This window comes from Herpailurus yagouaroundi, unplaced genomic scaffold (assembly GCF_014898765.1).
Source record: "Herpailurus yagouaroundi ecotype Mexico unplaced genomic scaffold, PumYag 221, whole genome shotgun sequence".
NCBI classification, from domain to species: Eukaryota; Metazoa; Chordata; class Mammalia; order Carnivora; family Felidae; genus Herpailurus; species Herpailurus yagouaroundi.
In genome coordinates this window covers 764469-779836 of record NW_024412452.1, presented here as the reverse complement: position 1 = coordinate 779836, position 15368 = coordinate 764469, and the positions used below count along the sequence as shown (strand labels likewise).

General features: G+C 39.2%; 1 protein-coding gene across 1 annotated transcript in view; it reads left to right on the top strand.

Annotated features, from left to right (window-relative positions):
• DNAH6 (dynein axonemal heavy chain 6) overlaps window positions 1–15368 on the top strand; it is a 224725-nt gene that overhangs the window by 173851 nt on the left and 35506 nt on the right. Inside the window, exons 62-65 of the mRNA XM_040458369.1 lie at window positions 602–737; window positions 4888–5057; window positions 11881–12071; window positions 14098–14258. Coding sequence (XP_040314303.1) covers window positions 602–737; window positions 4888–5057; window positions 11881–12071; window positions 14098–14258 — 658 coding nt within the window. The remainder of the gene's footprint in view (window positions 1–601; window positions 738–4887; window positions 5058–11880; window positions 12072–14097; window positions 14259–15368) is intronic.

Here is a 15368-nt window from a genome sequence, read left to right as displayed (position 1 = left end):
AAAATAAAATAAAATAAAATAAAATAAAATAAAATAAAATAAAATAAAATAAAATAAAACTGCTTACCCACCTTCAGGGAATACTTCCAGATGGCATAATACCTTTCCCAGAAGTTTCTAGGGATATAGGAAATAATTGGACATAACATACACTCAGCCCTGCTGAAATGAGATCATCACCTGTCTTGCTACTGATATTGCTATACTACTCAGCTTTCCCCATCTCCTAGAGGTGAGAACATCTGGGAATCAGATCTGAAAACTAGTCTTGAGGGGAATAAAATCATAATATTTGGGGAGTGGGGAGAGACTGGTGCAACATGTTGGGGAACAGGCTAGAAGTCGACTTCACAGATTTAATTTTAACCCTTCACCAGATCAACTGCTTCCTGTAAATGTCAACCTGGAAAGCTTTCCCCAGCTGCACTTCTGGGCAAAGGTGTACAGGTAGAATTGATTCAGCACCTATTACTACTTGGCCTCAGCAAATGGTTTTTTTTAACATGCAACTGAAGCTTGCTTTTTCACTTGGACAAGGTGAAAGTATATTTTGTGGTTGTCTTTGTGACTTATTACTCATTTTCATTCTGTCTTCTATTAGGAACGCCCACCTAAGCCTGAAGTTCCCTGGCTGCATAATGCCATGTGGTTCACATGCTGTGACTTAGAAGAATCATTTCCAGTTTTTAAAGGACTTACACAATACATACTGTTACATCCTATTTCCATACGAATAGGTAATATGTCAAAAAGGATCTGCTATAAAGGGATTGTAAACAAGCTTGTGGATCTTTTTTTTTTTTTTTTGAGGCATTCTTTTATTGATTGATTGATTGATTGATTGATTGATTTTGAGAGAGTGTAAGAGAGAGCCTGCACGCACAGGGGATGGGCAGAGGGAGTGAATCCCAAGCAGAAGACATGCTGTCAGCCCAGAGCCCAGTGCGAGCTGGAACCCACGAACTGTGAGATCACGACCTGAGTGGAAACCAAGAGTGCAACACTTAAGCTGCTGAGCCACCCAGGCACCCTAGGCTCGTGAATCTTAACTTTGATGTTTCCTTTAATCTCTTCTGCTATATCAGTATTTTTCACTAGAAATTTCTTCATTATTAAGAAATTGTGAAGTATTTGCTCTCCCAGTTGAATGTTTGAGTTCAATGCTTGGCGCATGAATTTTCAATATTTTATATTTACTATTATACCCATTTAAAAGGGATATACTTACCTCTAAGAATTGCCTTAGCTGCACCCCGTAGGGTTTTTTTTTAACTTTTTATTGAAGGATGACATACATATGGAAAAGTGCACAAATCAAAATTGTACAACTAGATATTATCAAAAATTAACTGTACTTATGAGCCCAAATCAAGAACGAAAATAATACCAGCCTCCCATTATCCTTTCATACTCCCTCACAGGATCCTTTCCCTCTTCCCCAGAAGTAATGCTTGCTCTGAATTATAATATTCTATGTTAATTTTTCTCACAAGTTTTGATATGCAGCCCTTTCAATTTTAAAAGTACACATTTTATGTTAACTAAGATTTAAATAATAAAAAAAAGAATAAAAAGGATGATTAGATAAGCCCTGAAAAAAAGAAAAGTACATTTTTTTAGTTTGAAAGCATTTAGGATTTGAAGGAGCTATCTTTTTATTGTTTATAATGTAATTATGTTATAGAAATTGGGGCATCTGGGTGGCTCAGTCATTTGAGCATCTATCTGACTCTTGATTTCACTATGATTCCCAGTTTCTCTTTGAAATTCCAGAATTTTTCCCATCATATCTTGTGAAACTATGCTGTTCATTATGACTAGGCTTAGGATTATTATCTTCCTAGTAAATTATTCCTTTTTTGAATAATATGCCCTTTACTCTAAATAGTTCTTTTTTGCCTTAAAATATATTTTCTAATGTTAATGTAATTAAAGTGCAATTATCTTGGTTAGGGCTCTGCCTCTATATATTTCTATACTCTTAATTTTAACTCTTTTGTGTCATCATCATGTTTTTGGTGTATCTTAAGTGGAATTTTGTTGTTTTGAGCAGTATGAGAGTCTCTCTTTTTTAACAGGAAAGTTTTAATTCAATGATATTTATTACAATAATTGCTCCATTTCAGGGGCTCTCAACTGGGGAATATTTTGTCTCCCAGAGGACATTTGTCAGTGTCTGGAGGCATTTTGGTTGTCACAACTTGTATGGTGCTACTGGCATCTAGTAGGTAGAAACTAAGAATGTGGCTAAACATTCTGCAATGCTCAGAACAGTCCTCCAGAAGAAGTAACCACTTGCCCCAAAATGTCCATAGTGGTGAGACTGAGAAATCCTGATCTGTTCAGACTTACTTCTATCACCTTATTTTCTTTTTAATTTTTTTTTAACATTTATTTATTTTTGAGACAGAGAAAGACAGAGCATGAACGGGGGAGGGGCAGAGAGAGAGGGAGACACAGAATCGGAAGCAGGCTCCAGGCTCCGAGCCATCAGCCCAGAGCCCGACGCGGGGCACGAACTCACGGGACCGTGAGATCGTGACCTGAGTCGAAGTAGGACGCTCAACCGACCGAGCCACCCAGGCGCCCCTCTATCACCTTATTTTGTGGGGATTTTTTTTTCTTGGCAGCCTTTTTCTTTGCTTCATTTGTTTTCTTCTTTCTTGCCTTCAAGTTGCTTATCGATTCTTTTATTTGCCCCATACTTATTTGAAGTTCTGTGTTCTATTTCTACCCTTTGATAATCACTCTTCTACTTGTAATATGAATATTTATTTAACCAGTAAGTGTAATGATTTAAAATGTACATGGACCAGAACTTCTGGAATCCTAATATACTTGTTTGATTTCTAAATAAAGACTAGAAAAAAATGAAATGCTCTTCAATAAATGCATCAAATAGAAATTATGTTTCTATATTGAGGACCAGTTAAACAAGACACCTAGAGATAGAAGTAGAACACAAAAAGGAAAACACTCACAGGGAAAGGCTAGAGATGGCCAGTTAGGGACAGACCCAAAGCAGAAAGAACTAGATGGAGCCTAATAAACACACAGGCAAAGAAAGAGGGAAGGAGTAGAGGCTAGAAGGCAAAGTAATTCTGGGAACAACTCATCATGTTTGGACAAAAAGCACCATGTGTTATCCCTGTTGATTGGGACTAAAATTTCAGCTATTTAAAACTACTTTCCTGCTTTCATTTGTTAAATTTCAGGGTTTATTCTGGAAATCCTATACAATTGTGAAGGTTTGTACATGTGTGATAGGAGGGCTTATGTTCTAAATGTGAAATTTAGATCTTTGCAGGTGAAATTTAATAATCAATTCCAATGGCATTCTTACCTTCTAAAGCTTCCTAATTGCTTAATCTTTTGTCTTTGATAGTTTCTAAGTGCTTCATGTCCTAATAATTGAGAGTTATTTAAAATATGCTCTTATCCTCTCTCGTTAGCCAGAATCCTGGTGAATATACAATAAATAATGAGAACCTCGAGAAAAAGGAAGTCCTTTTGGAATAAATGGTTCTACTATCTGGTCCTCAGAGTAACACAACCACCTTCAACCAAAGTTGTGTGCTGTGCCCTGTGGTCTCATACCATGTCATTGTCTGTATGCCATCTAGAAATTAGAAGTCTTGCAGAGGTGCACACTCCTCCAGAATAGTCTCAAGTGTCACTGAATTGCTGTCACCACATTTTTGCTATTATTAGACCCTCAGAACAGAGCCCCAGCAGACCAGCTGGAGAAAGAGGTTTTCTAGCCTGACATTCAAGCCAACGGTTTCGCCCAGGGTCCAACCAAAGGAACCTGTTTCATTACTAGAGGACAAACTGGCTGTGTTGGCTTGCTGAGACGCTTACAGCGCACTGTATACCCTGCCTACAGGAATTTCAGTGCTAACTCTTGCCACATGTTAAAACCATTATAAAGGGTGGGGTGTCTGGGTGGCTCAGTCAGTTGAGCGTCTGACTTCGGTTCAGGTCTTGATCTCATGGTTCTTGAGTTTGAGCTCCACATCAAGCTCCACATCAGGCTCACTGCTGTCCGTGTGGAGCCTGCTTTGGATCCTCTGTCATCCCCCCCTCTCTCTCTGCCCCTCCCCTGCTCTCACACACTCTCTCTCTCTCTCTCTCTCTCTCTCTCAAAAATAAACACTAAATATTTAAAACAATTGTAAAGGCTAACCAGGATCCTAACCCTCATGTGACATGCAAGCCCATTTCCTATAAATATTCCATGGGGAAAGGCAAGCAATATATTCTGTTTATTAGGGCATAAAGTTCTATATATGTCAATTTATCCATATGTTATTTAGATTGTTCAAATTATATATGTCAGAACTTCCAGTCTGCTTCATCTATCACAGACTTGATAATTATGTGTTATTTCCTACCACAATTATTTTTTTTCTGCTTTTTCCTTTACCTCCAGCAGTGATTACTTGATGTACTCTTTCACTGTTATATGACACATAGGTTCATTTTATTGTTTTTATTATATATTTTAATTAATATAACTTGACCTATTTGTTCCATTTAATTGTATTTGCCTTGAATTCTAATTTATTCAATGTTACTCTTATCACTTCAATTTTCTTTTTTGCTCACATTTGATTAATGTTTCTCTACGCATCCTTTTATTTTTAACCTCTTTGTTTATTTTGTTTTAGCTTTGCTTTTTGTAAGTGATTTGCTATTGGATTTGTTTTCTGATCCAATTTTAAATTATTTTTAATTAGGTTGGTTGGGTAAGGGGAGATTAATATATTTTCATTTGTTGTAAAAACTGATAGTAAATGTAGGCATTTTTAAGTTACCAAATACATTTATTTAATTTCAAAGTCAAACCAACTCTAATTAAAGCATCTTTTTAAATTGTGTTTCTAGGATCCTTTGAGACTTATATCAATCCATATGAATGGGAAGGCTATTCTAAAAGTAAGGAGGAAGAAGAATTCATGACAGAAGAAAAAGAGACCAAAAACCGTAATTCCTGGCATCCAGTATTGAGTTCTTTCCAAAAGCTACTTCTCATTAAATGTTGCAAAGAAGAGAAGGTAGGGTGTTGCTTTTTTTTTTTTTAATTAGAGGACTGTGTTACAGTTATTTCTACTAATGCTCATTGGCCAGTTATGATTCATAACTGACTAGATTTATTTATTTAGAGATTAACAATGGCCAAGTTTGGGAGGAGACTGCAAGAAATAGAGACTTTGTGTCATTAATAGACCATAATGTTTTATGCAGAAAATGAAAAGAAAAGGCTAGAGAGCCATCCAGGAACCTAGTCATCCTTTCCCAGCATGCGCCATCAGGGACTTGTGCTCTCCAGAGAGGACAGCGGTCACCACAGGGCAGTAGTGGAGAATTGATAGACCTTTCAGATCTTGGCGACAATGGGAAGAAGTCTTTTGAAGATAACAAAACCACAGTCACCAAGACCAGTTTGAAGATTGTTGGACTGGTCTCTGTAAGAAGCTGTAGCAGCCAGAATTGGATAGAGATTGTAGATGGGGTGCCTGGGTGGCTCAATCAGTTAAGTGTCTGACTCTTGATTTTGGCTCAGGGCATGATCTCACGGTTCATGAATTTGAGTCCTATGTTTGGCTCTGTACTTACAGTGTGGAGCCTGCTTGGCATTCCCTCTCTCCCTCTCTCTCTGGTCCTCCCCCTCCCCTTGCTCTCGCAAACATGCACTCTCTCAAAATAAATAAATAAAGTTTTTTTAAAAAAGGATAGAGGTGGGAGATTGAAGAGATAGAGGGGGATGTAGAGATGAGGCAACTGGTATGGCTTCCAGTTTCTGCTTGGGTGCCAGAGGGGATAACGTAACAACAACTGAGCAAATGTGAAAGGAGATGTATGTCACAGAAAGCTGTCACTGAGTCTGCAGTATCTGCCAGCTATCAGAGTACGTAGCAGCCTGGAGACCAATTAATATGTAGGTAGGAAACTCTATAGAGAGAAGCATAGGCTAGAAATAGAGAGTTGCATATTATCAGCATCAAGCTGGGAAGTATATCAAATGGGAGTTGTTGGAATCAGATAGGAATAATGCATAATACAATAAAAGGGCAGGTGGGCAAAGGATGAAACCCTGAGGGGCACCAACTTTAAAGGGAAGAAAGAAAGGATGAGAAGGAATAGTCATAGGGGCAAGAAGAACACGAGGAGAAAAAAGTGACATGGAAATTAAGGATCTATAGCGTTTCAATACAGCAAAAGTTATCAATAGAATAAATGAAGCATCGCAGACAGTTCCAGGATTCTTGCAACATGTCCCAGAAAAGTTCTCCAAATGTGATCAAAGCCACAAATGGTAACAGCCATACCAAATTCACAGAGGATCAATTGAAAATTCTTATTAATACATTGAACCAAAGACCTTCCTTATGTTATACCATCAAATAAAACTTGCTTTACAAATCAACACAGAGGAGTCTGGAATTTGGATTAGGTTTCAGAAATGAAGAGCTAGATATGCACTCCAGAGAGGACAGGGACCTGAATCAGTCAAGACCACCAACAAAATTACCCTGAAGAGAATATCCAAGTATGGCAATATTATACCAGCTACACCTCCTCTCAATCAGATATAGTGACCAAGGCATTTGGGAGCAACCTTTACTCTGGTACTGATTCCAGAGAATTACTTACTAAGGAAATTTGGGTTCCAGAGTAAAGAATTCATGTTCCAAAGATCTGGATTACCTTCCCAGAGAAAAAGATAATCTGAGGAAGCCTTATAACAGGGACAAGACCAGAGACCAGATTTGTACAATGAGAGACTGCTATTCCCAGGTCTGTTCACAGGCAGAGCCCATTGGGTGTCCAGTGTTTCTACATGGTAGAGTCAATTGCTCCTTTGGGAGAAAGAGGATGTTCCAATACAGTGGCTTGTGTGAGGTACTGCAATCTTACACAAAATTCAGCGTCCTTCAGAAATAGCATATTTGGACCTAGATGGAACTTCATTTCAAAAAACTCTAAGTAAACCAGGTGATTGAGTCATTAGAACTGCAACAGGAAGTAGAATGCCTATCATTCCAACAATTCTTTCTCTGTCATCAATATTATCAATAGTTCTCAGGACAAGGTTGTTAGCAATTTGAACTAGAAAGAGTAAAAAGAAATTATCAGAGAGGAATAAAGACTGCCAGACAGAGAATAATTTGTGACCACACCAAGCTAAGAAAAGTCCTGTATACCAGTGTTCTCAAATTTTGGCATGTATCAGAATCATCTGAAGAAAAAAAGAATCATCTGGAGAGTTTGGGAAAGCACAGAGACCTGAGGGTACTTCCCAGAGTTTCTGATTCAGCATGTCTGACCAACGGGCTAAAACTCTGCATTTCTACCAACTTCTCAGATGATGCTGATGCTGATCCTGAAGCCGTACTTTGTGAACTCCTGATTTAATGTGATTAAACATATATAAGAAGAAACCATTATTCTCAAAGCAGACGAATGAGGACATCAAGACATATGTTGTGACATGCAGCATTGTTAATTTCCAAGGCTAAATCTACTGAGAACCCCAACTTTGACAGTCCTGGTATTTCAATCCATCCTTCCTCTACCTCAGGAAGGTGGCAGGCTCTTTGAGAGCCAGGCTTTCTCTCTATTGAAAGCCACACTGTTGGGGCGCCTGGGTGGCTCAGTCAGTTGGGTGTCCGACTTCGGCTCAGGTCACGGTCTCGCGGTCCGTGGGTTCGAGCCCTGCATCAGGCTCTGTGCTGACCACTCGGGGCCTGGAGCCTGTTTCGGATTCTGTGTCTCCCTCTCTCTCTGACCCTCCCCCGTTCATGCTCTGTCTCTCTCTGTCTCAAAAATAAATAAACATTAAAAAAAAAAAAAGCCACACTGTAGACAAAGTCACCCAGGATGAAATCTTAGAGCAACAATTGCACAGCTCTTCCAATTTGAGAAACACCAGTTATATGAATGCAATTTTACCACTGAACTACATACTTTAAACGGTTAAGATGGTAAATTTTGTTATATGCATTTTACCACAACTTTTTAAAAGAAGAACTTCAGCATGATGGAGAAAAGTGTGAGTACTTGTGTTCTAATATAATGCCCAGTTTGACAGCCACCCAGGATCTTTATCCTTCATCTAATATACTACAGCTGAAATGAGGTTTGGTCACTCAAGAGGGATGAACAGGGGTCATGATCCCCAAATGTTTAAGCTTACTTTCTCATCACAGTGAAAGCAATGGGCAGGGAATTCTCAAACACAGAGTCTCTCAAGAATGAATTTGTGCACTATTCATCTAAATTCAGCAATTCTCTGTGGATTCTGATAGACAAGATGAACTTAAAAATACTCAGAAGGTCTCAGCCAGACACTATAAAGCCACAGGCCAGGAAAACAGTTCTAAGCAAGACATAATGGAGTCACATATGTCAGAATTGGGAAACTCAACTTAAAAAGCAAGTGAGAGGAGCTCCTAGAAAAGGACTTGGTGATAAAGAGGGAAGAGACTGATCCTGCAACCAGACATGGGATTTTCAGAGGATGGTCTTTAAGAAATGCCTAACTCTCTAGATCGTAGGTATGAGAAATCTGAAGCATTTTCACATCAAATTCTTACCAGGATTGCCATAAAGATCTTGATGAGAATAAAACAGCATAAGTCCAGAAGGGTCACAGAAGTAGATGCATTCCAGCCTGTGTTATGGAAGGAACCTGAGGAGCAAGCAGGTCAGTGGGTCCTATCATCTCAGAACCTACTGGAGCATGGTGCAGGAAGTACATAGAGAAAGACCCCCAAATACCCAGAGTTAAGACCATGAAAAGACTTCCTTGGATGATAAGGACTCTGAAAGTAAGGATATTATAGATACAGAGGGCCCTGAAGCTGGAGCTGAGGAACTGATAAGAAATGCCCAGGCAGGAAGTCCTCAGCACTCCTCCCTGCTCTGCAGGGTCGTCAGCAGAAAGGGTACACTCTAACCAGGCCACTCTGCCCATCTGTCTGTGTCGCGTTCAACATCAAGAAGCCAGCTTGGGAGCGCCTGGGTGGCTCAGCCCATTAAGCCTCCGACTCTTGGTTTTGGCTCAGGTCATGACCTCAATCCTCAATCGGGGATTGAGCCCCAAGTCTGGCTCCACGCTGACAATGCTGACAGAAGCCTGCTTGGAGTTTTCTCTCTGCCCCTCCCACACCCTCTCTCTCAAAATAAATAAATAACCTTAAACAAAAAAAAAGAAGCCAGCCTGGTTCACTCATACTGACTAGAGTAACTAGAATCCAAGCAACCTCAGCAACCTCTGCGCTAAGTGAATAAGATGGCAGTTGTTAACACTATCTTTTATATGGATGAGATATTTGGAAAGAGCAGAGGACTCCTACCCACTTAGTATGAAAGTGAGGAGAACCACTTAGCAACCGTGTTGAGGCACACATTCCTGGGCTGGCGTGCATACATACCCAGTTCTGTGGTATTACCTCTTCCTCCAGCTGAGAAGCGTGAACCTCATCACCGGAGGGACAAACAGTACTAGGCCAAAGCAAAAAAACGGGAAACTACATGCTAATTCCACAGGAAAGCTCGGCTCTATAGCTCTAACTGATACGTCGCCTTTCTGTATTTTGTGTACTTAACCATATTCTTGGATATATGCACTTCTAAGTACATAGTAGATAGACTGGAGCCTAACCAAGGGTGTATTTTGTGCAGATTTACTTTCTGCATATTTAAACTGTTTCATAGAGAAAATCAGATCGCACACGACAAATTGCACATGTAACCAATAGCTTACGATCTTACATTAATAAAGCCGCTGGAAACCTAGATCTCTATATAATATTCATGGCGGTTTTTCCTATTTACAAGAGAAATATTTCTCCAATGTTTTGACTCTATATAACATTAATGGTAGTTTTTCCTATTTACAAGAGAAATATGTCTCCAATTTTTTGAGCTCAAAAACATTTCCTGAGTGTGTCACCACTTTTATATTTACATACCAGCCTCAAGAAATAATTGGTGCTTTCTGTGTTGCTATTCATTATGAACTCTAAGTGCTTTTTGTCAAAGTAAAAAGCAAATAAATCATACTATCAAAAACATTTTAAAAGTGATAATGAAGAAATCAATGTTGAAATTGTATTGTTTTTAATTTTTATTTTTTTGTTTTATTTTTTTTAATGTTTATTTATTTTTGACAGAGAGAGATAGAGAGAGAGAGACAGAGCATGAGTGAGGAGGGGCAGAGAGAGGGAGACACAGAATCTGAAACAGGCTCCAGGCTCTGAGCTGTCAGCACAGCGCCCGACACGGGGCCCAAACTCACAAACTGTGAGGTCATGACCTGAGCCGAAGTAGGACGCTATTTAGTCACACAGCTAAAACTGAGCTCCAAATCCCCATGGACCTGTTGCAGGACTGTCCCTTTTGGACCACGTCACCTTTACAGTTAGTACCCCTATATAGCCTCACGTAAGTGGGCAAGCATGTAAACATCTTTTCCCAGATTGGCCACAGAAGGGTACAATTGGGGTCATGGCCCTGACCCAGACTGAGATATCCCCTCTCCCGATAGCAATAACAAAAAAACATGCAAGGATTGTTTGGACAGGGTGATGTGAATACCTAATGGAGGGTTAATTTTAAAGAAGGGCTGCTGCTTATAGTTGTGCCAGATGCGCACTGCACAAGCCTTAAGGGAGCCATTTGCCTTGTAAGATATTATAGGTTAGGTTTGTATATTTATCATGACAGCTTTCTGGCACAAATACCTTAGGATCTCACACACAGGCTCCATACAGGCTAGAGAGGGAGAAGGTCTGCAAGAGCAGGAGTAGGGTAAACAGGCTAGGATAGGATCAGTGAAGGCAACACATTGGTGGAGGAAGTGGTGGGGCAGGGATATGATCATCCAAGCTGAGGCTAATTCCCAAGAAAGGTCAGAAGAGGCTGAAGACTAAAATGAGAACGGAAGATGGGGAGACAAGATAGGCAGTCAATTCTGAGAAGCTGGCTTATGAAGGGAATCAAAGAGATGAAATCACTGAGAGGGATGTGGTGCCTGGGTGGCTCAGTCAGTCAAGCATCTGACTTCTGCTCAGGTCATGATCTCATAGGTCAAGAGTTCGAGCCCCACATCAGGCTCTGCACTGAGAGTGCGGAGTCTACTTGGGATTCTCTCTCTGCCTCCCTCTCTCTCAAAATAAATAAATAAACTTTAAAAAATAGCTAGGAAGGGGCAGCAATCAAGGGAAAACTTTTGGTTTTAAGAACTGTGCACAGTAGATCCTAACTGTGCAATAATAAAATCTAGGAGAGAGGAGAGATCAATAGTGCAGAAAGAAACAGTGGAAGGACAGGGGTACCTGGGTGGCTCAGTGGGTTAAGCGTCGACTTCAGCTCAGGTCACTATCTCGCAGTCTGTGGTTCAAGCCCCACGTGGGGCTCTGTGCTGTCAGAGCCTGGAGCTTTGGATTCTGTGTCTCCCTCTTTTTCTGCCTCTCTCTCTCTTTCAAAAATAAACATTAAGAAATTAAAAAAAAAATGGTGGATAGAGTAAAAGTAAAGTCCATGAGAATGTGGAAGGAATGCACAAGGATGGGACAGAAAGAGGCAAGGATGGGGGAGCAGGCTTATAGATGGAGGGAATGACAAGGGACTTTTTCTCTCATCCGGTAGTCATCTTACTCAGGAAAGTCATGAGAACCATGGCTGTTGGCAGTTACGTGGTGCAGAAACCCGTTGTGCACAAGCCCAGTAGGAAGAAATATGCCTAATCAAGAGAGAATGAGTGTAGAACAGGGCACCACCCTCTGAGAAGTTGAAGGGGAGAAATGGGATGGAATTATGAAGGATCTTCAACATATTATTTTTTTTAATATTTTTCTTTTCAACTTTCAGATAGTTTTTGCTCTTACAGACTTTGTAATAGAAAGTCTTGGAAAACGCTTTATAGAGACACCCCCTGTGGACCTGCCCACTCTGTATCAAGACATGTCGTATAACACTCCCCTGGTATTCATCTTAAGCACAGGCTCGGATCCTATGGGGGCATTCCAGAGGTTTGCCCGGGACAGCGGGTATTCAGAACGGTAAGGTCCACGTTGTGTCGTTTTTATAATTCATGTGAACAGCTCCTTGTTAAAATTTGCCCCTTTTTCTTTCCTCTGTGGAGTGTGAATTCCTACACTTAGGTATCCCTTACTAAATAATAAGATACATTAATATTTAGCTATGTATGTTGTTAAAATGGAGTCAAAAATAATAAAAGCAGATGTAAACTTCATTTGAACGAATGGAAGATTGTCCAAAATGTATAATAATCTAGTGGAATAGTGATTAAAACGTATTTGTTATTTAAGACATTATTTTAATGTATCTATAAAAGTTTACTCTATATGAAAAACAGATTGTATTAATGTATATTAAGAACAGGCACTCTCATTTATTGCTGGTGGGAATGCAAATGGTACAGGTGCTTTGGAAGACAACTTGGTGTTTTCTTACAAAATTAACATACTCTTACCATACAAATCTAGGAATCAACTCCGTGGTATTTAGTCAAAGGAGTTGAAAACTTTGTCATGTCCACACAAAAATCTACACACAGATGTTTATAGCAGCTTTATTCATAATTCCCAAACTTGGAAGCAACCAAGATATCTTTCAATATGTGAATGGGTAAATATACAGTGGTACATCCATAAAATGGAATGTTATTCAGCATTAAAAAGAAATGAGCTGTCAAGCCATGAAAAGACAATGGAGGAACCTTAAATGCACACTATTAAGTGAAAGAAGCCAATCTGGAATCTATGATTCCAACTATATGTCATTCTGGAAAAGGCAAAACTATGGAGACAGTAAAAATTTAACAAAGGGTTTACATCCAATATAAAGAACTCTTAGAAATCAATAAAAGGTAGGTAATCCATGGGGGGGGGGGGGGGGGGGGAGGGGGGGGAGGGGAGAGAGGAGATATAAATGGGAAAATGGGAACAGCCAGAGGGTCAGTAAATAAACCTATGAAAAGGGGAAACAATTTAAAACTCAGTGAGACACCACTATATATATATATATATATATATATATATATCCACCAGGTGTTAGCAAGTACATGGAAAAATAAATACTCCTGGTAGAAGTGTGGAATGGTGGCATCACTTTGGAAAACAGTTTGAAATTATAATAAAGTTAACATACACATACTGTGTCAAACAGCAGTTCTATTCCTAGGAACATACATAACAAAATAGGGTGTGTATGTATACCAAAAGACACGCACAAGAATGTTTATTGCAACATTGTATGTAATAGCCAAGAACCAGAAATAACCCAAACATCCATCAAGAACAGAATGGATGGATAAATTCTGGTATAATCACACCATAGAATATTATATAGCAGTGAAAATGAATGAACTATAATGACACACAATAATATGAATTAATCTAAAAAATAATGTTAATTGAAACAGACCAAATAAAAACTATATATATACTATATGATTCCATTTATGTAAAATTACTCTATGGTGTTAGAATTCAAAGTAGTTTTCACCTTTGAGAATGAGGAGGGATATTGATTGGGAGGGTGGTGGTAATGCTCTTTTTTTTTTTTTTTGTCCTGGTGGTGGTACAACTGTACATTCACTTTGGGAGAATTCATTAGGCCATACACTAATGATCACGTTCTTTTTCTGTATGGATGTGAGACTTCAAATTAAAAAAAAAATTTTTTTTTAATTTAAAAACTGATCTATAGTGTTGGAAATCAGGATAACGTGTACCTTTGGGAAGGAGGAAGGGAAAATGATTGGAATGGAAAGGGGCATGAGACAGATGTCCCTGGGATGTTGGCAAACTTGTGTTCTCAACCACAGGTGTTCATCTGTGATCATTCATAGAGCTATTTATTTTTTTTTTGGACTTTTCCATATGTGTTACAGTAGAAAAGTTTTTAAAAACAAGAAAATAAGAGAAAAATATTTGCACATCTACTAGAATGAGGATTTGAAATGTGTGCATATTTTAGGCAAGAATCTACTAAATTTACATTTCTTCATAATCTCATTACCTAAAAATAACATAAAACAGCATTTTTTGTTGTTGAATTCAGGGTGCAATCAATTTCACTGGGGCAAGGACAAGGACCCATTGCTGAAAGAATGATCAAAGATGCGATGAAATCAGGAAACTGGGTGTTTTTGCAGAACTGCCATCTTGCTGTTTCTTGGATGTTGGCAATGGAAGAACTAATTAAAACCTTCACAGATCCAAGTATGTCAAACACATATCATTTGCATAATAATACTGTTTTTATGTAGTCATCTTTGTTGAATCCAATCTTACAAGAATTTTTTTATTGTAGGCATTGTATTTCCCCATATTAAAGAGGAGAAATTTGAAATCTAGAGAGGTTACTTAAATTACACAGTCCAGATTTGAAAAAAGATCTTCAGACTCCAAGTTGGGGGCATGATCCACTGGACCATTTCTGTTTCATGTTACCTTCTATGGAGGCCGTTTGAGTTCAGAATAGATTCACAGAGGCATGATAAAAGAAATAGAAAAATGGACTTAGGACAAAGAAAGTAAATTAAATCTTTCACTAAAGAATGAGAGAAGTTAAGAAACAGATTCAAATTGCCACAACCCCCTTAGAGTCGTGTTTTACCATTTATTATTCTCTGTAACCCCTATGCCTACTAACCTTCATGTGTGCCTCCTAGCCATGTTGTCAAAAACCAACCTCCACTTTTGGAGCCAAAATACAACGCAGAAGATAGAGTTTGGGATAAAGAGGAACTTTATTGTTCAGGTCATGATCTCACAGTCATGGGATCGAGCACCAGGTCAGGCTCCATGCTGACAGTGCAGAGCCTGCTTGGGTTTCTCTGTCTCTATCCATCTCTCTCAAAATAAATAAATAAACTTTTTAAAAAATAATAAAAATAACTGAAACCTCAGGAACTGTATGATTGGTAATAAGCAGGATGAGCCCTACTTTACCACTCTGTCAGGAGGCCACCCTATCAACCTAGGATATCCAGAGCACTTTCTCTCTGGTCTTCCTTTGTGCCCAACCACAGAAGCTTTCTGGGAAGCTGTCTGAGAAGCTGAGAGCTATGCAGCCAGTCTTATAAGTGACTTTACTTACTGCTGCCTATTAAAGTGAAAAGCTCTTCCTTTAGAGACTGGCCAGCCTACACAGGATACTACCACAAAGCCAAGACTTAGCAGCCTTCCCCTAAGGACCCCTCACTTCCAGTTCCTGCTCCTTACCTCTGTAGGCTGCCTCCAGCAAGGATAAAGAATCCTGCACATCCACCACCCAGAATATTCACTCTTTTCACCCTTTTGCAATACAAATAAAAGTGGTCTCCACCT